At 38.2% G+C, this 24,400-nt stretch overlaps 1 protein-coding gene across 1 annotated transcript; it reads left to right on the top strand.

The window, feature by feature from the left end:
• The first annotated feature begins 228 nt into the window (after positions 1 to 228).
• On the top strand, positions 229 to 23,577 carry LOC133840210 (RNA-binding protein asd-2). The gene is made up of 8 exons (XM_062271910.1): positions 229 to 1,349; positions 8,545 to 8,620; positions 15,449 to 15,534; positions 15,621 to 15,884; positions 19,109 to 19,586; positions 21,256 to 21,513; positions 21,604 to 21,760; positions 21,844 to 23,577. The coding sequence occupies exons 2-8, from the start codon at positions 8,566 to 8,568 to the stop codon at positions 21,941 to 21,943; spliced, it is 1,398 nt and encodes a 465-aa protein (XP_062127894.1). The 5' UTR covers positions 229 to 1,349; positions 8,545 to 8,565; the 3' UTR covers positions 21,944 to 23,577.
• Positions 23,578 to 24,400: the final 823 nt, after the last annotated feature.

Genomic DNA, 24,400 nt, shown 5'->3' with positions numbered 1-24,400 from the left:
TCATATTCAGCTTGATTATTATTGTTGGTATTATTAGTGTTATCTCGGTTGACTTCTTGTCGAGTTGAAAGTGGATTTTAAAGCATAACGGAAACTGTACGCAACTGTTCCCAGTATAATAGCAAGAGATTCCTGCGATGGAATGCGCAGACTCGTCGTCAGCATCCACAGCCTCAGATAGGTTTTTGTTTTGGGCCATGCAAGACTTCAGATTCAGTTGCGCGCTGGTCTCTCGACGGAACGGTTCACCAAACGGTAAAACGGTCGTGAAAATCATCAGATGAGATGTGCTCGGTAACTGGGAACGCTGTGGCGCTATTGTAGTTGCTATTGCATTCATTCAGTTCGGTTCGTAAGCGGTTCGGTTCGGTTCACTTCAGTTCTGTGTCGTACTGTGCTGTTCTGTGCTGTTCAGGTGTTTGGCGCCAAGCTGCCCATTTCGACGCGTCGCAGAGACAAATTGTTTATCTTGTGTCAAGTGCTAGGAACACATTGCCGCAGCCCTTTCCGCCCACCCGAGCTCTCTCTGGCTCTCGCTCTTCCACTCACTCTCTCTTGAGGGGAGCCTATGTCCTGGACCAGACTACTTTCTCGGGCTTAACTGCCAGGCAGTGAAAGTTGTCGCTGACGGTTGTCCTCTTCTTCTTCTTGTTTTTGTTGTTGTTGTTGTGGGTGCCGTGTGGCGCCGTCTGCGGAGTACTTAGCCAAACAGTTGGGACACAGCAGTCGCTATTACTACAGCTGTTTGCTGTTGTTGTTGCTGTTGTTGTTGTTATTGTCGTTGATGTCGTCGCGGCGCGCGCTTTGCTCTCGTGCGGTTCCCCAATCGGATGACATTATCTGAGGCCCGCGGGATATATCTGCAGTGTTGTCTTTGTTGTTGTTTTTTGTCAGACAGACTTAAATTAAAAGCGAGCAAAGTCTTCGCACCTCGGGCACGCCCACAACACCCAAGCAGAAGCAGAAACACAAGCGGAAGCAGAAGTCAAGCCAAACCAAAAACGAACCCACTCCAACGACAACCGACAACCAACAACAACAATCGACTCACCACCCCCAACCCAACCCAACCCCACAGCCCTTGGGGGGCCATGCATCTTTAATCAGCCCTGATGAATTTGGTGGATGTGCAAATGTTTGCAGCGAATGAATAAAGCATTAAATAAGCACTTCCAGGCATTTGTCAACGCGACGCAACGCAACAGCAAAGTGAAAATTAAAGTGAGTCGCGCAAAAATTGAGATAAATGTTACACAATTAAAGCAGCATTTCAAGCGGATTACTTTAACTGCGCTACAAGAACAACTTTTGCATATTTGAAATCAAACGCATAAATAATATTTAATCTGGTAAGTTACGCATACAAAACTTTTTGTAGTTGAATAAATTAACTACGGAAAATACCAAAGTCATTGCTTTGCAAAAGTAAATTCAATCGCATTTTTATCATGATAACAAAGCGAGTTTAGAAAGTTCTATTAATGGACATTATATAGAATAATATAACTGCTATTTTATGCATAAAGTTTTCCAGCCTTAATGGACAGGTTCAGTTAATACATATCCCTTATTATTGCTAAGCTATTCCAGTTATTTTTGCCGCTGCCCTTCCAGATTAATTTGCCTTTTTTAGTTATTTATGCGTATTATTAAGTAGGCAAGTATTTGCATCCTTTGGGATTCCGAAAAAGGAGCCCACGCCAATCCCCCAGTGACCATTTCTCAAAAACAAAACTTGCATGTCTGAGAAGCCAGCTGCCAGCTGCCAACTGCTTCTGGCAATCCATTCTGTTCTGTCCCCGGCGTTTGGTTTGCTTATTGGCTTTGCCTTTAATAGTCGGCAATCGGGTATATTTACATTGCAGAACGAGTGTTGTCTCATTAGCCTAGATTTGCTTGTTGTACACTTTCATTTATATGCATTAAATATCCAGAAGTACATTGTTATTACACACACACGCATACACTTTTCGACTTCAGGTCATCAATTTGAATTACAGATTAAATGAAATATACCGAACGAGACTGGAAGTGTAACAACTTAATTACTGCTGGGAAATCGCCTTAATTATTTACTTAACCACCGCAAAATGCAGATAGCCGATGGCCCATTGAATGTCCACATCCTCCTATATGCATATAATACACAGATATGTGTGCTATATATATAAGTATACATATATATATTGTAGGTGCTCACATAGCCACCTATTTGGACAGACTCCCCGTGGGCGCTGTAAACGAGAATGGATGTTTGTAATTGCTTCTGATTTATCTCAATCTCATTGCCGACAGCCGAGGGGGGAGGCAAACACAAACGGCAAAGGGAAGCTGAAGAGGGAGAGTGGGAGTGGGAGAGGAATGATGATGTGGGCGTGGGTGTGAAAGTGGCTTGCCATTTGTTTACTGATCTCAGCTGAGGCTTGACAAAAATAAAACTAATTTAGATAAATTATGAGCAAAAATGCTTATGCTTATTGATGTCCCCTAATTTGGCCCCTCAATTGCATCGTAAACTACACTTTAATTTGACTTAATAGAGGCTTTTAGCTTGAGAGCGAGATGCTTTAAAAATGCTCAGAACTGAATTTGGCAAAATCATGAATAAATTCGCCCATATATATTCGTTTATAATGTATTCGGCTCAAAGGGGCCTTTTTTTGTGGCCAACACGGTGCAACCACATTTGCGGACAATAAAGGCAAAACTTTTGCTTTGTGTGTGGCTATTTCTATATGTATTGTGCATTACTTTATTATCAACACACACAACCACACACACACACACTTACATAAATGTAAGAGTATGTATGTGATTATGGGCAGAGGTCGGATTTCGATGCCCCAAAAAGGTTGAGAGGCCACTCAACTATTTTTGTGCTTCATTTGAGGCAACTAACCGCAAAACTTTGCGACATTCTACAGCCTTAAAGTGGTTACACCTACTGCCAAATAAAAAAAAAAAAACAACAGCCAAGCACAGGCTTACAAGTTTCATTTTAAATACATTTAAATTTCTATTTATTCAACGATTTCATAAAAAATTTCCATCATTCGTTTATTTGCAGATCCATCTCAGCAATTTTTGCAATTGGCACAAAAAGTGCTCGAAATATTTATTAACGAACTATTCTAAAGTTTCTTCGATGCAAAAAAAAAAAGAATTGGCATGTTTTCAATTTATTTTGCATTTCTCGCTTCGCATTGTGTTTTCCTTTTTGTGTTCTTGGCATTTCCCATTAAACACCCTGTATTTATTGGAAATGAATAAAGAAAAGAGCAGTGTAGATAGCAATTTATAACTATAGAATTTATTGTAAATAATTCTATTGTTTTTCGGATTTGTCTATTTAACTATCTAAATAAACATATAATTGTTTGATTATCCTTTATAAAATTTTATTGTTTTAGAGAGTATCTGCATCTGCATAATCAACGCATTGAAAATCTTTGAGCATTTTATAAGGGAAGTCTATTTTAACTTTAGAATTTATGGTAAATAAGTCTATTATTATTTCTTCTTCCCTCTTGATTTATTTAGTCTCATAACTAAGTCAATCTTTTATGCGATTTAATAATTATCAGATAATAATGAGAAAAAACCTTAATGTTATTAAGAATACTTTATCAAATATCAAATTTTACAGAGCATCTGCTAGTTGTACCTTTGAGTTTATGGCATATTTTACTTGTTTTTCCAAATTAATTGGTTAGCGTTTGTGAAACAATTTCCGGTCAGGAATTTCAGTTGCATCTCGAGGAAATAAAAACAAAAACAACGCTGTAGAAACACAAGCTATAGTATAGAAAAGCAAGAGGAGGAGGAGGTGGAGTCAGGCAACAACTAATTGTGGTGGAGATGGAATGGAATGAATGCAAATCAGAGTGGGAATTGCATATACTCTACTCTCTCTACTACATACACAAAATATATATTTCAATTTTGCACTCATATGCACAAACAGATGAGCAAATAAGCAAATATACCAAACAGTTGAATAGATCGCAATGGGTAATAGGAGAGAGGATAGAGGATAGAGGAGGACATTTTGACGCTGCGTTGGGCATTTGTGCAGCAGAATACAAACCCTGATGCTATTTCCTATGCATTGACTGACTGAAATTTATGGAATTCCAAATGTTGACACAAACACAAATAATTTAAATGCTGTGTGAAGCTGACGAAATTCTCATATGTTATTCTCATTCCCCATGCTCAGCATATTCCCATCTGTATGTTGCACCTGACTGTCCGTCCGTCTGTCTGTCTGTCTGTCTGTCCGTCTGTCTGCCTCTTTGTGTGTTTGTGTGCATTTTGCCAGCGGCACGTGCGGCATCTCTTTGAGCCCTCAGCTTCCAGTGCATTTCACACGACACACGAAATTCGAGTGGGCCTCTTTTTCACCTACACAACTAGAACTACATCCAGAACTATGTTAGGAGCTACAGGACTCTCCACCTGGTTGACCCAGGTGTGTGTTCTCCAACATGCTGGCATCTCTATGCATCCACATATACATCTACATTTGTATATGTATATATACTCCATCAGCGTCTGCATTTGCATTTCCATTTGTGTTGTTGCCGAATCCACGGACACGCCCCCTTGTGCCTCCTCCTTCTCATCGCGCTGCAATGTTGGCTTGAATAAATTATCCATGTTCGCTGTTTTGCATACGAGTTTTTCCAGAACTAGTTCTCTCTATGTGTGTATGTGTGTGTGTGTGTGTGCTGGCAGCACTTTAAAGCAAAAGCTAAAACGTGCATTTTATGCGAAATTTATACGTTGTTCTGGCGATTAACTCACCCGAGGAAATGCCATGGAAATGCTTTGGAACTTCATTTGAATGCTATCCCTCCAAAAATTGGCAGCTTCTCTCGCAGTTATTATCGTTATTCTCATTATCATTAATGCTGAGTTACCTCATTTGCAAGTGGCGTGAACGGCGGCAATTATAATTGATAACACGATAGTTGCATTAATTTGGATAACAACAATTTCGTGTAAATGTCGCTTATTGTTATTGCTGTTATTGTTGTGGTTGTCGTTGTTGTTGTTGTCGTTGTTGTTGTTGTCTTTGTTGTTGTTTTCCTGTTGCTGGCTAGCCGCAGTCACAGCATCAAACGCAGCCTCAGCCCCTGTTTCTGTTTCTGTTGCTGTTTCTGTTTCTGGCAGAACCGAGAAGTGCCGCTCGGCAATCACGGCTTTCCTAAATCCTCTTCATTGTATTCAAATTTCTTTATCCCTTATAATGCCAACCCACTTTTATAATGTCTCGGGCTTATTTTCCCCTTCCGTTGCCATCGAATTCTCATCCTCGTCCTTCTCCCCGCTCTGTCCCTATCTCCTGTACACGGTGCTTCGTTGCTTCGGCTTCTTCGTTTTATGGTTCATGTTCATGTCTTCTTTATCTAAATCATCCAACTGTGTAAATATTTGCCTCGCTTCCTGCATTCCATCCTCGTTATCCTTAAATCGTGCGTGCGAAGCTATACAAAGTGACGACCGAGAGTGCAAGAAGAGGCAGAAGCAGAGCAGCAGCAGAAGCAAAAGCAGCAGCAGCTGAACCCACCGACCGACCGACCATCCACACAGTCGACCAACCGACCCACTAACCCACCGAACCGGCGAACGAACACAGGACTATATTCTGGGTTAAATTTTGCATATAAAAGACGGCGGCGCTCCTGCGACTGTCGTCTTTGCAGCTTGCACAGTGGGCACAGAAAAACTGCACTGACAAGAATAGTAATTAAATATACTGTACTTTACTATACTATACTAGTAGTATATTATTTATATACTAGACCAAACAAATATGTATGTTACGTGCTTTACAATATTAATTTACTTTCTGAAGTCAGTAAGTTAATTTACATTCTCATATATTTGCGCAATCAACGAACTTGAACTTCTTTCTTTTTTGCGGTACTTTTGCAATTTGACTCAATCAATATTGGCATTAAAAGACAAACGTTTCATGTTTGATTGACAATCATATTTGATTAAGAACACACACAAAGTTGTTACAACTTTTGCCTCATCAAACATGGCAAAAGTTGAGAGTAAACAAATAAATAACGTATACGCACCATAGTACACAGTGCCAACAGTAAACAATAATCGCAGCATTAATCTGAAAATGCGCACAAATCCGTCAAACTCAGAGCCATCCAGTGTTTTGGCAGACGGAAAGCGGGAAAGCAGAGCGGAGCGCAGAGAGAGCGGCGAGGAGAGAACAAAAGCAAAAACCCAACAATGACAAACAACATTGCGAGAGATTGTCAGTACCGCGCCATCATTAATTTTAAGAACTCGCTGCCTCTGTCTCTGTGTTTCCATCTCTGTCGCCCATTCGCTTATCCTTTCGTCGATTTTTCAGGTAGTTGGCCTCAACTTTAATAGCTCAAACCTTTAGGGAGAGGTCGCGTTGGGTGACGAAACAAATGTTTCGCGTCATCATAAAAGGCAATTAGGCGGCATGACGCACAGGTTGATGGCGTCGAAAATGATATTATCTATAATATGATTGCTCATATTGCCGTACTCTAGAAATTAATGGGGCGTGCCGATAATTATCTAGCATTGCATCAAGCCCAAGGAACAGCTAGAAAACCAATTGGGGTCAAAAGAAGTTTGCAGATAAAATCAATTACATCAAGATTAGATTGATTTAAAACTATATTAATTGCTGAAATGTAAATAGCATATTATAATTGTCATTTTAATACAAATTTGCAAAAAAATTCAATACCAAGATGCATTTAGAATCATAGTATTTGCTCAACAGCTTATTAATATATTTTAAAGTGTATCAAACCAAATACAAACCTTAGCTTAACTTTAATTGCTCTGTATTTAGAATTCATTCAAAAATCAATTGCATGAAGATTGGTTTGATTTGAAATACCAGCTCAAATTTGCAAACAAATACGATTCAAATTAGACTATTTGCTTATGAGCTTATACACATATTTTACTGTGTTAGCTAAGTATTTAACAACAGATTATTTAAAGATTTCACTTGAAAGAGAACCGGCAACACAAAATATTTAAGTTCAGCACAGCTTTAAATACACTGAGAATGCAAATATACAAAATGTATTGATTTCTCTAATGTAAATATTATAATTTAATTTATCATTTCAGATTAAATTAAAGAGAAATAATATTAAGAAGCAATTCAAATATATTTATTTATCAAATGTAAATTGAATATTATAATTTATCATTTTAACACAATATTTGCAAACAGAAATAATACTAAGAAGCAATTAAAATTGGACTATTTGCTCATAAATATCTTTTAGTGTGTTAGCCAAGCATTTAACAACATGTGCTTATGGCTGAATGTCGCCCTTAAATTGCTCTTTCAGTATTTGCCAACGATGAAAACTGATACTTCACACACTCGCTGAAAAAAGAGGGGGCACAAATATTTTTGGGCAACCACGGGGAGCCAGAGAGTCTGTGTAACACAATAATGGCCAACACTGACAACATTGTTTACAAAGCATTGAACACGCCACTCGACATGAATTGTTTTATTAAACGGCTCATTGAAATTTATTTGTTTTAAAGATTTCTCTCGAACGAGAACCAAAAGCAAGGCAACAACTTTAACTAGGAATAGAGAATTCCTTAAAAAAAAGAAAGTAGGAAAGCTGCAGTCGAGTGAGCTCGACTGTTAGATACCCGCTGCCCATTTTGAATAAAAGCAAAACAGTGCGAAATTATACTTATAATATAATACCTAAAAATATTCCGCGAAATTGCTCAAAATATACCAGATGCTAAATGTAATCTGGTATATTTTGCACTCTATGAAATATTTTTAATGTAGTACTATATACCAAACTACATTCAAAGCTATAATATAGAGTGTAAAATATACCAAATTGTCAGCCAAAGCAACTAATATCCCTAGTAAGTAGGCGTTTTTGCCCATACAAAATATTTCTTATATAACTTATACAATTTTTATCCGATCGCAACCAAATTTTTAGGAATAGTAATGGCCTATTCCATTATAATAATAATATTATTGTCTGTACCAATCTGTAAACATAACAAGTGCTGTCGAGAATAAATTATATCTCAATATCTTATAATCTTTGAGATTTAGATGTGCATCACAGAGGCACAGACATGGCTATATGGCTATATCGTCTCGGCTGTTGACGCTGATCAAGAATGTATACGCTTTATAGGGTCGCAGATGCCTCCTTCTGCCAGTTACATACGTTTCCTGTCGTCACAAATTTATAATACCCTTTCGCCCTATGAGTAGTGGGTATAAAAATGCATAAAGGTTCCTTTGCCATAATGTTGGTTTACTTCTACTTCATCCACAAGTATTATCATAAAATGTTCTCTACAAAATGAAGAAAAAAATAAGTGAATCTTTGCAGTAAGCTATTTATACAAACTCCAGCCACATTGTGGGGGAGTGTAAGAAGATGAAGAAGTAGAAAAAAACTTGGAAATTCCCAAGTAAACTATTATTATGTACTTACATTGATTATTCACCTTCTTTGCTTGCAGTTGCTGAAATTTAAGCATAAAATGGAACCCAAATCCAGCTTAAGCTCACAGGAGGAACGTGCTCTTAAAAGTTCAGGTATGCAATCAAAATAAAACTTTTTTTTTATAAGTCGAGTCAAGTCTCTTGCAATTTGTGTTGTGTGCGCCCATCCCCTCTAAGTTGTACAGCGATGACATACAAGCTTTGATTTAATTTAGAAATTCTTAATAAATCGCTGCTGCATGTGATGACAAGTATAAAAACGAGAATAAAATGAAATGTCATAAATTATGCTTAAATTAATTCAACAAATTGTTGATAAAAACTGACAGATTTAAAGCACGATTAAAGACTTAATTGTATGTGAACTCTTTAGAAATATTAGAGCACAGTCGCATGTGTACTGAAAGTATTTGAATGAAACTCTGTTACTGGTATCTCAATTGTAGCCAAAAAGCAACTTCCCCCCAGCCACGAAGAACAATCAAAATATTCACCACCAACGTCGTCGTCGGGGCTGAAAAGAAATTCAAACAGAGTAAAATAAACTTGCGGCTGAGTTTGTGTATTTTGTGTGCGGACTCGACGCTTGCCACTAACTTGGGGGTATTTAGAGGGCCCCATGCCAGCAGAAGCAGAAGTATTCCGCTTGAGAGTTCCCATTCCGCTTTTTGCCAGCGATAACCACACGCTTGGCCGTGTTGTGGAAGCTGAAGCTGTGCTGAGCTAAGCAAACGTCAAGCGAAGCTGGCGAGATGTGAATTTTTCGCAGCGAGGTTTTTCCTTCGCCTTCTTCCTCTTTTTCCAGCTACCTTTTCGACTTGGACTTGTTTGCGCAAAAGTTAAGGAAGGACATAAAGCGACGGGCATCCTGCCGTCGTAAAAACTGTCGTCTCCATCGTCGTCGTCGTCGTCGTTCTGGCTGTTACCGATATCGAGAACCAAACATACTCGCACACTCACACATTCGCAGAAATTTAATCATAAGCACACAAGAGGATTACGTCATGCGGTGATAACCGTTGAAAAACAAAACTATTTGTCGTCTTTTCCTTTCATTTGAGCTCATTAGGGATCTGGCTTTAAAGCCCTGGTAAATCGCATTCGCTTTGAAGCTCCAACGATTCCTGCGATTCTAGTCTGGCATAGATACAACAAAAAAGTATCTAAGCATCTACATAAATCCGCCAGAACAGAACAGAGCTGAGCAGAACATAACATAACAAAACCAAACCAAACCGAACCGAACATAACATAGCAAAAACATATAGAATTCAAAAGACACACAAAAGGGTGTTTTTGTTTTGGTTTTCGTGTTTTCTGTTTTTTTGGGAGGGTGTTCGACTTTTTGTACACGAAACGAGTCTGGAAAAGTTTAAAATAACAATGTTTCAGCATTCGAAGAAAGGAGCGAGAGCAAAGGATACATTCGCAACGAGAGGGCAACTGTTGTTTGAATGTTTGATGTCCTCATCGTCATCGTCATCGTCGACGACGTCGTGTCGATGTCGGTGGCATGTAAGCTCTTGGGCAGCACATTTTTTGACTAACGAGCCGCATTTTGGTAATCCGTCCCTTGGGTATTTTCGCATGGAAATGCTAAACCGTAACCAAAACCGAGGTCTCCCGACCCGAAGACTGGTGACTGGAGTCTGGAGTCGCTGGCAAAGATAGAGAGATGCTTGGTTGGTTGGATGCCCCGCAAAAGACTTTCGCAAAACGATTAAATGAGCCATTGGCCATTGCCATGGCATTGATGCTTTGACTTTGACCCAGAGGCATTCTGGTACTTGGTTTGACTTGGGTTTCCTTTTTTATTTTCTCTGTTAACGCTTGGTTTTATTCTTCGAGATAAGCAGCAAGAAAGGAAGGAAGGACGAAAACAAAAATCGAATTAATACCGACAAAGCTTTAACACGCTCTTAACAGCACGCGACAAGGTTTTCTCATCAAAATAAAATATCCTATTCTAAGTGGATTCGTGAACAGCATATTCTACCCTTCTTAACGAGTGCGTATATATCTCTTTGGATTCGATTACACACTACTCCTTCGAACGTATATTGATGGAACGCTTTAACAAAGTTTTAAAAATGATTGATACTCTCGCATTTATCAGTTGTATTTTTCTTCTTTTTTTGGAAAACCAACTCGATTGTCACTTGGGTAAAAGCTTTTAAACTTAAGAAATGGAAACTGAAAACCTTTTGAAAAACGTGACTTTTGGTTTGCTGATCCATGTGCAATAAATCTTTAATCTATAAGTCAAAAGTTTTGTGAGAGCAGTAGATTAATAGTGGCCACGTCTGATTAGCATGAAAGGATCTATTGCCTTTAACCTCAACCCCGAAGGTTATGGCACTGCACTTATTTACTTAGGAAATGGAATTTGGATTTCGATTTTGTATTTGTATTTGGCCAAGTTGGACTTAAAGGCAGGTGTGTATTTGTGTCTGTGTGTGTGTGTGGCTTTTATTAAAGGCACATAAATCATGCTCGAGACGGCGTCATTGCACTGAAGAGGGTGCTGAATGATGACCCGGTGATGGGTGAAGTGAAGTGATGGGCAACTGGTCGACGGGGCAAACGGAACAACTGTATGTGTCGAGGGTCATTTGGGGAGGAGAAGAAACCCTCATGTTAACACAAGTGTCTGCCCCTCGGGCATGGGCCGTGTTGCAGGCGGCAGGCAGGCAACAGGCGGCCTCTGTCTGTGCACAGGAGGAGTCTGGGAGCAGAGTTTTCCGGACAAACAAATGACCTGGAAAAGCCAAACGAAAGCAAACACAAAAGAAATGGAAAAATATGGCAGTAAAATGCGAATAGCAATGCACAACAATGTTTCGCAAATGGAAACAATTGCAACGACTGAGCAAATGTTTAGCATCTGTCCTGGGGCCTCAGTTCTCAGGAAGTGCTCCTTTCCCCCATCTTCCATCTCGAATCTCAGATCTTGTGTAGCGTCTGCCACTTGTACGGGTACCGACAACGTTTATATTTCATGAATATTTCGTTTGTTGTTGTTGTGATTGTCGGAAGCAGAAATTAAGTTTGATTTCACATCGAGTGCTTATCTTTGAACCTTTGAACTTTAGCCAAGCGTGCCAAAAGTCCAACCCAGCTCAGCCTTTTTATTTTGAGGAGGGGGTTTTTGGCAGAGACAAATGCCAAGAGAACAACAACAGTTTAGCACCTTTTGCAGCCCGTATAAAAAAGCACTTAGTGCAATCTGATAAAAGTGGGGCAAGAAAATAGTTGGAACAGCAGTTTGCCCATAATGTGGGATGCCGGGATGGCGGGATGGCGCCCTGTGAAATGCATACCTAATTAGCTTAATGGCCTTTAGCCCATAAATTACACCAGATTAGGCTGCCAAAAAAATTTGCATTCCCGTGAAAGTTTTCGTAACCTAGCGACCAGTCGCGTTTTGCGTCCCTCTGATGGAATTATTATCATCGGTGGCTGGGAAAATGAGCGAAAAATGATTACAATTATTATTGTTTGTACTCGCATAATATTTCGGTGCGGTTGAGTTGAAAATCAATAAATGTCTGCCCGGTAAAATCAATTAAACTGTTTTTAATGCATATGCAATGCATAAAGCGGAAATTAATTACATAATTAGTTGAACACATAGCCACCCAATGGCAATATGCACGACGAAATGAAATTCATGTCAACCAACCAAATTTGCAACTACTACCATATTTCATATTGCCGCAGTTTAAAATTGATTAATTAAGCACATTTCCGCCACTACGATATGCGAAACACAATGCCACTTGATGTGCAAAGTAAATTACGTGCCGATAGATACAATTTAATAAATTTAATTATTAATAGCGATTGTTTGTACATATTCCCTTGCTAGATTTAAACAATGTTTGTCTGGAAATTACAACGTGCCACTAAAGCAAACATTGCTATGATAAAAATATGTAATAAATACTTGCCAATTATGTTTATAATTAATTAATTTTAAAGAGAGAAGAGAAATGGTCTATGCCACACATGATTGTTTGGCCCATTCGCTATTTATCTAAAATAAATAATTTATAATTTACAAAAAGTGACAAGTGAAATAATTAATTAGCTCTGGGCCGCAAAATAACAATGTAAATAAATAAACAAATAAATGCAAAGCAATGAGTGATATAAAACAATAGCAATTGGAATTGCTGAACATTTGATACAATTAGTTGCAAATGTATAGGGTTAATTTACTTTCTAAATTGATAATTTAATTTTCTCCAACAAAAAGATGAATTTCATTTCAGTTGTGTACTTTGCAAATGGCAGAAGAAACGCGTCTAATTAATCGAATTAATTAACTTAATTATGAGAAGAGAAAAGCCCTTTTTGGAGTGAATGAAGTGCTGAGTGTAATTAATCAGCAAGGCCAAGCGCAAAATGTATTCCCAAACATAAACAATGTTCAAATATGCATACCCTGCGTATACGTATTATTTTAAGCTTAATTTGCATGACACATACGCACCGTTGCCTAAATGCTTTTGTATTAAATTATGCAAAATACATGCGAAACTCAATGTGAGAGAGTGTTATGGTTGTATCTGTTAGCCAATGTGCGTAAATTTGGGACAGTCTAAGGGGTTTTGAGGGGTGTTGGGCAAAGTCTTTAGGCGGATGTTCTGTGGCATAAGGATGAAAGGCACCACGCTCACTGGGGAAATGATGGAGCGTGTTTTGATGTGGCAATGGCAACAATTAACACAAATAGGAGACACACACCATCAGAGACACAAAGACAGTCAGACAGGGCAGAAGGAAGAGGTGCATATTCAACTGCTCTTGCACTTACCGTTTGCCTGTTTATGCATTTGTCAGTACCAAAATAGCTGTGAGTACACGAATGTGTGTGTGTGTGTGTGTGTGTACGGGTGTGTGTGCCAGCAAAGTGCACTCACTCTGCTGACAACTGCAAACTACTTACGTATGTTACTGCCACTGACATGGCGACACATTCAGATTCAACCAAAGCTCCAGCCAGTCAGTCAGCGAGGCTCGCACTTGGGAACGAGCCAGCAGCAGTCGGATGGAGAGAGGGAGGAGGAGAGAGGAGGCAACGACTGCTGCAACGACAAAGGTGTTAAGAAAGCCATTTCGCCTGCTAATGAGTGTCGGTGTGTCATGTGTGTGAGTGTGTCGAGTCCTTGTCTTGGCTTCCCTTCTCTTCCCCTCCTTGCCTCGCCTTACCTTGCCGAGACTTGAGCTGAAGAGCAAACAAAAATGTTTTCATGTTTGGGCTTGTCAACAGATTTGTCCCTTCCCCAGTCCCGACCCAGCCACTGTCCTTCCTCCGGTCCAGGACTCGGTTCACATACAGCCAACAGCCTACAGAGTTTGTTGTGTGCAAAAGCATTTTGCTTAATTAGTTACAAACATCAAAACTGTGAATCCAAAAGGAATTATCCACATACCTAAGTTTTTAAGGGCTCGTCGTCTTCCTCGTCAGACACTTTGATTAAGGATGTCAGATAATCAGCCGTTAAGCACACGCTGTCAAAGTCACATTTATGCCTCATGTCACACAAAGATTTACTCACAAAATGGATATTTACCACATTTTGTGGTCAAATTAAGCGATAAGAAACTTGCTCAAGTGTCAAGGCGACACAATCTCAGTTTCGTAACTCTTTTTGACGCATAAACTTGTGTCTATCATAGATCATCTTGTTAAATATTCACATTTACAATTTACGACTACGTTCGCTGTCAAAGTGTCATTGGCAAATAACATTTACATGCATATTAAAAATGTATTTCCAAGTGAAGAGGCATTTTAATCAGTTAATAGGTATAACTGTCTGTCACTCAAATGCTACCACTACTACCACCAAATAAGTTGCATTAATATTTTGTGAAATTGTGACAGCTGTTTCGTCTGCACAATTTGCGTTATTATCAATAATTTGCTGGCCACTTTCCACACGAGTTCACTGTAAATTTCCGCATCATTTGAAACAATATGGATTCAAGGATGCCTCAAATGACATTGTGGCAATCGCAATAAATATTCAGAAGGTAGTGAAAGGGTATATTCGGTGGAGAAATGGAATATGTACATTTATACATATATATATACGAAATATAGTATAAGTTAAAAATATTTAGATATGTGTGTTTGTATGTTGAGAATGAAGGTGTTAAAACTTCTAAATAAATCTCATAATCATGCATTTAGAATTTATACAATAAGTTAAATTAATTACACTAAATTAATGAATAAAACAAACAAAATGTTTAATTTAAAAATATATTTCTATATCTAGTTTATCATTGTTCATCGGTCTTCAATATGTTAAATCAATGCAACCATAAATATTAAAAAATTTTATTAAAAAATGATATCAAATAAGAAATGATTATAAAAAGAATATGCGGATCCATCTGTCGTAAGAATTTCGTGAGTGTATTCAGATAAATAGTAATAAAAATGCTAATTCCAAAACTAATTGAATTAATATCAATTAATATATCAATAAAGAACAAACATATTTGAAAATATTTCTATATCTAGTTTCATTTTCTTTATTGATTTATATTATTTATTTTAACATTAAAGTGATCTTACATTAAAACTGCAACTCAGCGTCGACACAGTCCAAATATAAACATTAATATACAATTGCAAATTAAAAGATATCTGTAAATAAATACGTACTAAAATGAATGATTGTAATGAAATATTTGAATTTTTCATTCATACCTTTTAACAATTCTATATTTAATTTAAGTTTCTTATAAATTTAATCAACATTTAATAGCTTTAACAAATGATACCTAACTCTGATATATATACCCTATTTCATTGACCATTATTCCGTTTATTAATTACTTATTTTATGCGCTGTTAATGCCCCAACCGACTGTGAATTGAACATTGATGCTTTCTACTTGCAGAGAAACTCAAAATGCTGGATATAACGCGAGACAAGCCAGTGAAGGTGTCCGTTAAAGTGGCGGTCCCGGTGCGGGATCATCCCAAAGTGAGTGAAAGATGTGGTAATCATGGTTAATCATAATACTCAAGTTATTGTGTTTGTGTTTTTCCTTCTATCGTTTTGCTGCGCAGTTCAATTTTGTGGGCAAGCTGCTTGGTCCGAAGGGCAACTCAATGAAGCGTCTCCAGGAGGACACAATGTGCAAAATGGCCGTGCTGGGACGCGGCTCGATGCGCGACCGCCGGAAGGAGGAGGAGCTGCGAGCCAGTGGCGACAGCCGTTACGCCCATCTCTTTGAGGACCTGCACGTGGAGATTTCGACCTTTGCCGCGCCCGCCGAAGCACACGCGCGCATTGCCTACGCCCTGGCGGAAGTGCGTCGGTTTCTGGTTCCGGTAAGTGCCGTCCCTCTGCTCCCCTGCTCCCTGCTTTCCCCCCTTTCACCACTTGTCTGTCCCAATTGGCTTTTGTTGGTTTTTTCGGGGGGCGCAACCCCTTTTCTTCTTCGGCCAACTTAAAGTTGGCAGAGCACACACAAAGCATCTTAAAGTTGGCGAAGCACTAAACTTAATGGTACGTCGACAGCTGTGCCCGTGCTCTGACATCCAAAACGAGAGACACTTGAAGCTGTTGCCAGGTTGCAAGTTCCGAGTTGCAAGTTGCAAGCACGGAAAGGCTGGCACTCGTTATCGACTTCGGCTTCCGTGTTCTTGTGGCATCCACTGCGGCGGCTGCCTCCGTTGTGGCATGCCCCCCATCAGCTGCCAACATGGCAACATGCCTCCACGCGTCGCTGACGAAATTGCATTGTGCTGTAATTACATTTACCACCCACTCCATAAAATTTGCGGCCATTGCTGCCCTTTCAACTCCCCATCCCCCTCATCGCCTGCTGCTGTGTAACTGCTCTCCATTGTGTGGCGCTTGGCATGCTATCACAATGGCCAACGTCACCTGCATCGCATGTGCATCTTGAGTGCTTTCCCCTTTTACCCCCGTTTGACCACCGCATTGACCCGTGTCCAGTGGAGCAGGAAATACGTCCAACGCTTATTTCTCTCTGCTCAATGCACGTTTACAATCCTTGGGCTTCCATCACTCACATTCAACGGGCACGATAATATTTATTTATTTATTATTGCCTTGCACAACAGCATAAATAACACTTGTCTTATCTTCCATTGTGTTCAGTTCGAATAATTGCTGAAGCCAGCATTCCAGCATTTCACTTTATCAGGTCTGCATTTCTCAACTGAATTTAATATGAGCAGTGTTGCCATCTAAACTCTGACAAACTGACAACGATGTTAAGTTAAGATTGAAACCAAAGCATTAAGTTGTTGATAACTGCCTGGCGCATTGACTTTTAGTTTATAATGGAAAATAACGAATATTTGTATATAGTTTGGAGTACTAAAAGTAAGAACACTAACAATTGAACTAACTTTTTAACTAATCTGATATGCTTTTCGGTTTTAGATCAATATTGGTTAAATATCCCTAAATTCTAAATGTTTCATTTCTAAATGAGTGTATGATACATTTTACTTTACTTAATATATCATAAATTTTGTCACTTTACATTAAATATAACTATTTCTGATTCTGATAGACGATTTTAAGTAAATAATATATATTTTTAGCAGGTATGCTTTTCTCAACTCAATTTTTATATGCACATAGTTGCCACTTAAAATCTGTCAACGCTGTTCAGTCAAGATCTTAAAATATTCATTAAGCTTTTATTGGCTGCCTGACAAATTAGCGTGCAGTTTAAAGTCTATTTATTAAGTCTGCTGCTAACAACAGAATTTAATATCAAAGGTTTTGCCTAGCCAATAACAATGGTGTTATTGAAAAACTAATGCAATTTAACAACTAAATAAGTAATTGAATTACATCTTATTCTGACTATAAAAGACTGCTATTGACACTAAATGTAAAATGAGAACTCTACTCTACTTAGGCTAACCTCTGACAAAATGACAACACTATTTATTCAAGATCACAACCAACTAATGACTGCCTATCAAATTAACTTGTAGTTGGAAATGTATTTATCAAGTCAGCCTTTTTCAGCTAAAGTTAATATAGAGAATATTGCCAAACCTCTAAAAATCATTTAGTTGAAAAACTAATGCATTTTAACAACTAAATGAGTAATTGAATCCCACAACTTCACTCTATTGACACTAACTGTCAGGTGAATGTAAAATGACAACTCCTCTCTACTTTAGCTAACCTCTCACAAACTGGCAACGCTATTAATTCAAGATCACAACCAACTAATGACTGCCTGGTAAATTAACTTGTAGTTGGAAATGTATTTATCAAGTCTACTTTTCTGAGCTGAATTCAATATCAAGAGTGTTGCGTAAACTCTAACAATCGTGTAGTTGAAAAACTAATGCAATTTAACAACTAAATAAGTAATTGAATTACAACTTATTCTGACGATAACAGACTGTGCCTCGCTTCTGCTGACTATTGCACAGTTTACTAACTGTCAGGTAAATGTAAAATGAGAACTCCGCTTTAGTTTATTGCCAAAATGTTGGGGCACACCGCGACGCAACTGTCGTAACTTTGAAAGTATTTAGGAAACATGTGGTTTTCGAGTGGTTGCTTCGACGGCTCAAGCATATGATGTGGGTAACGTGGCATTGGCATCGTGGAACCCTCCTGGAAAAAGGCACCAAAACCTGCGACACGCAACTGTCAAGAACATAAATTCACTTTCGAGAGTCGCCCCAGAGTTTTGCTGATCTGATTACACAAAAATTTGCATAGAAATTATTTCAATTTTCTACACGTTGCTTCGAGTTGAAACATAAACCGTTTCAATTTAGATAAATATGCTGAGCGTGTGTGTGTGTGTGTGTGAATTTCCTTGGGGTGTGTGCATAAAGTTGGCCAATCCTTGTAAGCTGGAAAATTGTTTATGGCAGCTGCCAGTGCAATTTATGTGAAGGAATGTCATAAAAAAAATTGTGCGCTTGTGTGATTTCTAGTTGCGATGTCACATCTTTGCCTTCTGCACGAATGGAATCGAATGAAATTAATAGTTAGATATCCGACAAATTACTAATACGCCTTGGGGACTCGACTCTTTGAACTGAATGCGAAACTTGCTTAATGTGTCTAATGAAAAAAGTATGTGTGTGTGTGTGTGTGCACTTTCTCACACCCAAATGTGATGTGTATGCATGGCCATAATTGCATTAAAAGCAACCACACACACGTAAAAGAGATAAACTCACACACACACACCTTTACTCTGCTTCAACGCGCACGCAACTCGAGAGTGAGAGAGAGTGTGAATAGCTGAGTAGAAGTGAGAGTGAGACGAGGCTAAGTGACAAAGTCAGTGAACGAGTAAAGGATTTGTTCGGTATACATTGTGGAGTTGCGAGGCAGACGCTGGTGAATGGCGAATGGCCTCGCCAACTTTTAATTGACATCCAATAAAATTCGCATTTATTACGCGCCTGAATTAAATTTAATTGCTCGACGAAGCAGAACATACTGTAGATCTCATGACACATGCCTTCAGCAGCTGCCTTACGGCACAAATTGTTAATCTCTCTCTACTCCACTCTCTTTCTGCCTCTGTCTGCAGGACTACCATGACGATATACGACAGGAGCAGATGTGGGAAATGCAGGCACTGACATCGACGCCCACGCTGAGCCATCTCGACGACTCGCAGAGCCCGACAAACACGACTCGCGGCCTAGGCGGCGGCCTCGCCGACATGGACACGTCCAACGATGAGAAATCGGACAACGAAACCAGCGGCATGGATTGCCTTTCCCCGGACAAGCTCGACTGTGGTCAATCCTGCAGCAGCAGCGGCGGCGACACACAGCTCCAGCAACACCAACACCAACATCACCACCATCCACATCAGCATCATCAGCAGCAGCAACAGCAGCATCCACAGCAGCAGCAACAACAGCAGCAGCAGCATCATCATCATCAGCCAGCGCACTTCCATCAGCTATTGCAAACACATGGCGGAGCAAGTGCCGCCGCTGCGGCTGCCGCCTGTGGTGACCATCTAGCTGGACAGACAACCACTGCAACAGCAGCTGCTCGTGAGTATACTATATATACATACATAGTCTGCATTTCGCTGCAGCAAAATTAATGCAATTAGCACAAATGAGAAAGAGAGTGTGACAGAGAATCAGAATCAGAATCTGAATCACAATGACAATGACAATGCGACTGCACTTGAAAAATGAGATTCAAAATGAACTCGGACACATTGTCGCAATGGAAAACTGTGCTTTTAATTTGCATGAATTTATGGCAATATGCATTTTGGGAAGCATGATTTCCATATTAAGTTATGCGACTGCAATAAGAAAATATCGTTTTCTTCGTCTGTCTGTCTAAGCATTTGAATCTCTAACACCATTAAAGCTAAAGGCATCAAATAGAAAATACGAAGACTGTAAAAGCCAAAAGCATGAAATTTAAATAGAATATTATTTTGTTTTTTTATTATTTTTGAAAGAAATTTTTCGATAAGCTACTGTGACTATGATCAATAACATGTACAGAAGTGCTTACCTCAAAATTTAAATTAAATAAATGCACTCTTCGTTTGGGTACTTTTTCGAGAAAAATTCTTTAAGTTTTCACACTTTCTTAAAACAATACAATACTCTACAGAAACTTTTAGAAAAGTAGTAGAAACTATCAAAAACATTAGAAGGAGAAACAAGAATTTTAGACAAAAGAATGACAATTAAATAATTTACTACATTTTTCATTTTTTGCACAACAAAATATAATATATAAACCCTGGATAGTGTGAATAAAAGAATAATGTGATAAATTATTTATGTTTAAGACGGCAATTATCTTAGAAATAAAATAAAATTCATATTTCTACCCATAATTCTAAATTGCGCTCTAGAGGAAATAGCAAGTATTTCACAGTCGAACACGCTCATCAGCAGCTGCATGATATATTATCCTCATCTTGAATTAGCTAATTGTTTATTATATTAGCGTTTTAAATTTGCCGTCAAACGTCAAATAAACAGAAAGCATAAATAAATAAATAATGTGCGCTCCATGCAATCATAGCTAAATAGATAGAAAACAAAAATGAAACCAAATAAATATTTTGACACACACAGCATAAATGTTTCGTCACAAAAATGACTAGCGATAGTCGAGCACACTCATCTCTAGCTTTTTGAGTTGTTAACCTAACATAAAATAAATTAATCTTTTTGCTTGATTTTTAGAATTAAAAAACAAACATTATAAATATCTTCACATATATTCAATGGATCATTTATCCACTACTTTATAGCAATCAAGAAGGTATCTCACAGTCGAGCACACTCGCCTATAAATTTGTGATTTAGATTATTTATTAGCTTTAGAACTTTATAATAAAACAACATAAATAGTATCACACACAATTATAAACGCTCTACCTCGTAAGAGGTAATAGCAAGTAGGTATCTCACAGTGGAGCACACTCGTATCTAGCTTATTAAGTTGTTATTCAGACATGTAAAAATCAACTTTTTGCTTAATTATTAGCTTTAGAATTTTGGAATAACAAAATATAAATAGTTTTACATAAAATTCAATGGATGAATGCAATACTTCATAGCTATCGGGAAGGTATCTCACAGTCGAGCACACTTGTCCGTAGCTATCCGATGGATTGCCCCAACCTATAGCTAACGCAACAGTGTGTCGAACATCTTCTATTTCAACTGCCTGCTTCCGTTTCAGTTCACACCACAGCCATGGCGGTGGCACTGCAGCATCAGTTGACAGCTGCCGGCATCGGTGGACTGCTGAAGCCAGCGCAAGGTGTGGGCGTCGGAGTGGGCGGTGGCATGTCTGGACTGCCGACAGCACAGAGCAGCGCATCAGCTCTGCAGCTGGGGGGCAGCGAGGGAGATGCGAATGCGTCGACGTTGACGCTGCTTGATCCACCCGGAGCACTGTTGCATCCCGCGTTGCGCAACGTGAAGGCCATCAACATAGGTGAGGCTGGAAGCGATGTTGTGGATGGTCTAATTGGCCAGACGTTGCTCAACTTCAACTTCAACTCCAACTTCATATACACTCTTACAGGTGGCGGCCTTGGACGTAAGCGGCCGTTGCTGGGCGTCCCGAGGTCCGGAATGAATCCCACAAAGCGCACCGTGATGAGTTTGCTGGCGCGGGCCAAGAATTCGCAGTCACTGCACGCAGTCCGTCAACCCGTCGTCACCGCCACCAGTTTTGCCGAGTAATTAGAATTGTTGTTTTCCGTTTAATGATTATCGATTTGATTGCTTGACCTTAATTACATGTCTGATGGTGTGTGTGCAGGCCCCTGCAGATGCTGGCATCACCCTTCATCATTCCGCACCAGGGCATGGATCAGTCGATCATAGCGCTGCCCAAGGAGAGTCTCGCCCAAGGCGTCTAACCCTACGACTTCTATACGCTGCGCAGCACTGATGGTCCAACCTGACCGACTACAATTGCCCCGCCTCCTTCTTCTAAAGACACAAAAATACTCGTAAGTTAAGATTACCAAAAACCACATACCGCAATTTATGGAATAACCGATCAATCGATCGATAACAAATGTCGGAATATCGATACACACACACACACACGAGTGCTTTACAAGTTCCGATAACAAAATGCGAATCTATCGAGCGATGCTGCTTATCGACCGACCCAACTTGGGGACTAACGGTACACGTCTTTGAAGAAGCTCCAGAGGTAATACCGATACCAGAGAGCCTACTGTCTACACACGATTTGTTTTAAGCGAAATATAAATAAATGAAGCAAGTATTTTTAATGCGATGTTTTATTTCAAAAACCAACAAAAAATATTTGAAAAAAAAAAACTTTAAAACTTAAAGATAAATGATAAACAAAAGAAAACTAAAAACAAAAATGAAACCAAAAACCAAAAAAAAAAAAAAAAATGAAATGATAAACTAAATTAGAGTCAAATTAATGAAGAACTTCAATAGAATTACAATGTAAACGCAATTACTTTAAATAAATTACTTTAAACATATATACACACACATTTGCAAGTACCATATATACATACATATACATACACCAAATATACTTATATACACTACATGCATATATGTACTTAAATCTATATACTAAAAATGTGTTGAAGTAAAATGAAAACCCAAAAGAAAAAAAAACAAAATCTAAACACAAGCCACATAAACTGATAATAATTTTTGGAGTACTTTAATGCAGAAAATTAACAAAAGAGAGAGGAACAGAGTAAGAAAGCTCAGTACAAGAAAAGTGAAGCCAAACCAAAGATCATGAAAAAAAAACATTCACGAATATTCTTCCCAGAGAGAACCTAAAATTACTTTTTCGTAGGCTGAAAAAGAAAAAGAATAGTATCGAATCCTGGATTTAATTGATCACTGCGATCCCACCGCCTTCTGCTTGTTTCATATATTAAATCCAAATGTTGTTAATGGAAATGTTAGTGTTATAGGATGAATTATTCGGTTTCAGTTTCAACGCCTCAAACAAGCAAGTTGCAAAACATCGAAAACAAATGAATTCAACAGACCAATTCCAAATCTTTTCGCTGTCCCATCCGAGAAACACATAACATGAGCTTGAGAATTTTTCAACTTTGTTTTCTCAATTATTTTCTGAAAACATTTGCTACAAATTTATTGCGATTTCACAATAATCCGTAATTGTAATTGCTTAATGTTAATTATTGATAATAAATAAATAGAAATAATTGATTTCAAGAATATAATTATTAAATGAATTGGAAGTGAATTTATCTAATTTGCACAATACATGAAGTGAATTTAATCCAAGTGTTTGGCAATTAATTACGTGGCATTGATTCATGCAAAATGCAAAAAGCAAAACGATCAGATTTAAAATACTCGATATACACTTAAAGGAAATATGAATCTAAATGTGCACTCAATGCATTCATAGCTAAATATAATCGCAATACGAATACAAACCAAAAAATAAATAAAAAGAGAGAAAAACAAATACAAAAAAAAACAAAAAAAAAATACATACAAAACATAAATAGTATATGCATTAATGTTCAACAGTTTAATCAAAAGGCATATTTACAATTTACAATGAAATAATATGAAATATTGATATTAATATTGATGTTGAAACGAAAAGAAACGAACCGTGTAAAGTCCTAAAGAAAAAAAAAAACAAAACAAAACAAAAAACAAAAACAAAATGATTACTCGTACCTACATAAATACTTGCATGTAGAAACTCAACAAAAATATGAATATGCAACTTGAATTAAATACATAATTAATTAACCTAAAGAATTAAACACAGTATTGATGTGAGAAATTGCAGCTACACCACCACAGCTTCGAGCTATTCCAAAATAAATGCAATATTTTAAAAACAAAATGGCCTCTCTTCTGTCTTCAAGATGTCTAACGCCATTAACCGGAAATAGCGCTAGCATCTTTTATTTTCTCTAATGGAAAGGTTTATTCAGTAGATATCATTTTAGATTTTAGCAAAAGCACAATGACAACTATTGGATTGCATCAAATAATTATATGAATAGCAAATAGGAAAGTTTCTACAAATTTCCTTTTCTGGTATATTATAATTATGCTGCCATAAAGTATCGATTGAGTTACTATAACAACAGAAATTGATATTCATATTTTGTTCACGTAAGTACTATATATAAATAAAATACATACTCGCGTGAACCCGATAAATTTTTGGTTGTTGTTACAAATCAGCAATAATCGTAAAATTCGCTTCAATGTTTACACATTAACGTGCCGGATGCGACAGCCACATCACTTGCTTTTGGCCAGGTTCCTTTGGCAACACATTACGACATCGACGTAGAATCAACGAACTGAAA

The sequence above is a fragment of the Drosophila sulfurigaster genome, chromosome 3 (assembly GCF_023558435.1).
Source record: "Drosophila sulfurigaster albostrigata strain 15112-1811.04 chromosome 3, ASM2355843v2, whole genome shotgun sequence".
Lineage (NCBI taxonomy): Eukaryota > Metazoa > Arthropoda > Insecta > Diptera > Drosophilidae > Drosophila > Drosophila sulfurigaster.
Note: the sequence above shows the minus strand (reverse complement) of the source record. Positions and strands in the feature narration are given on the sequence as shown.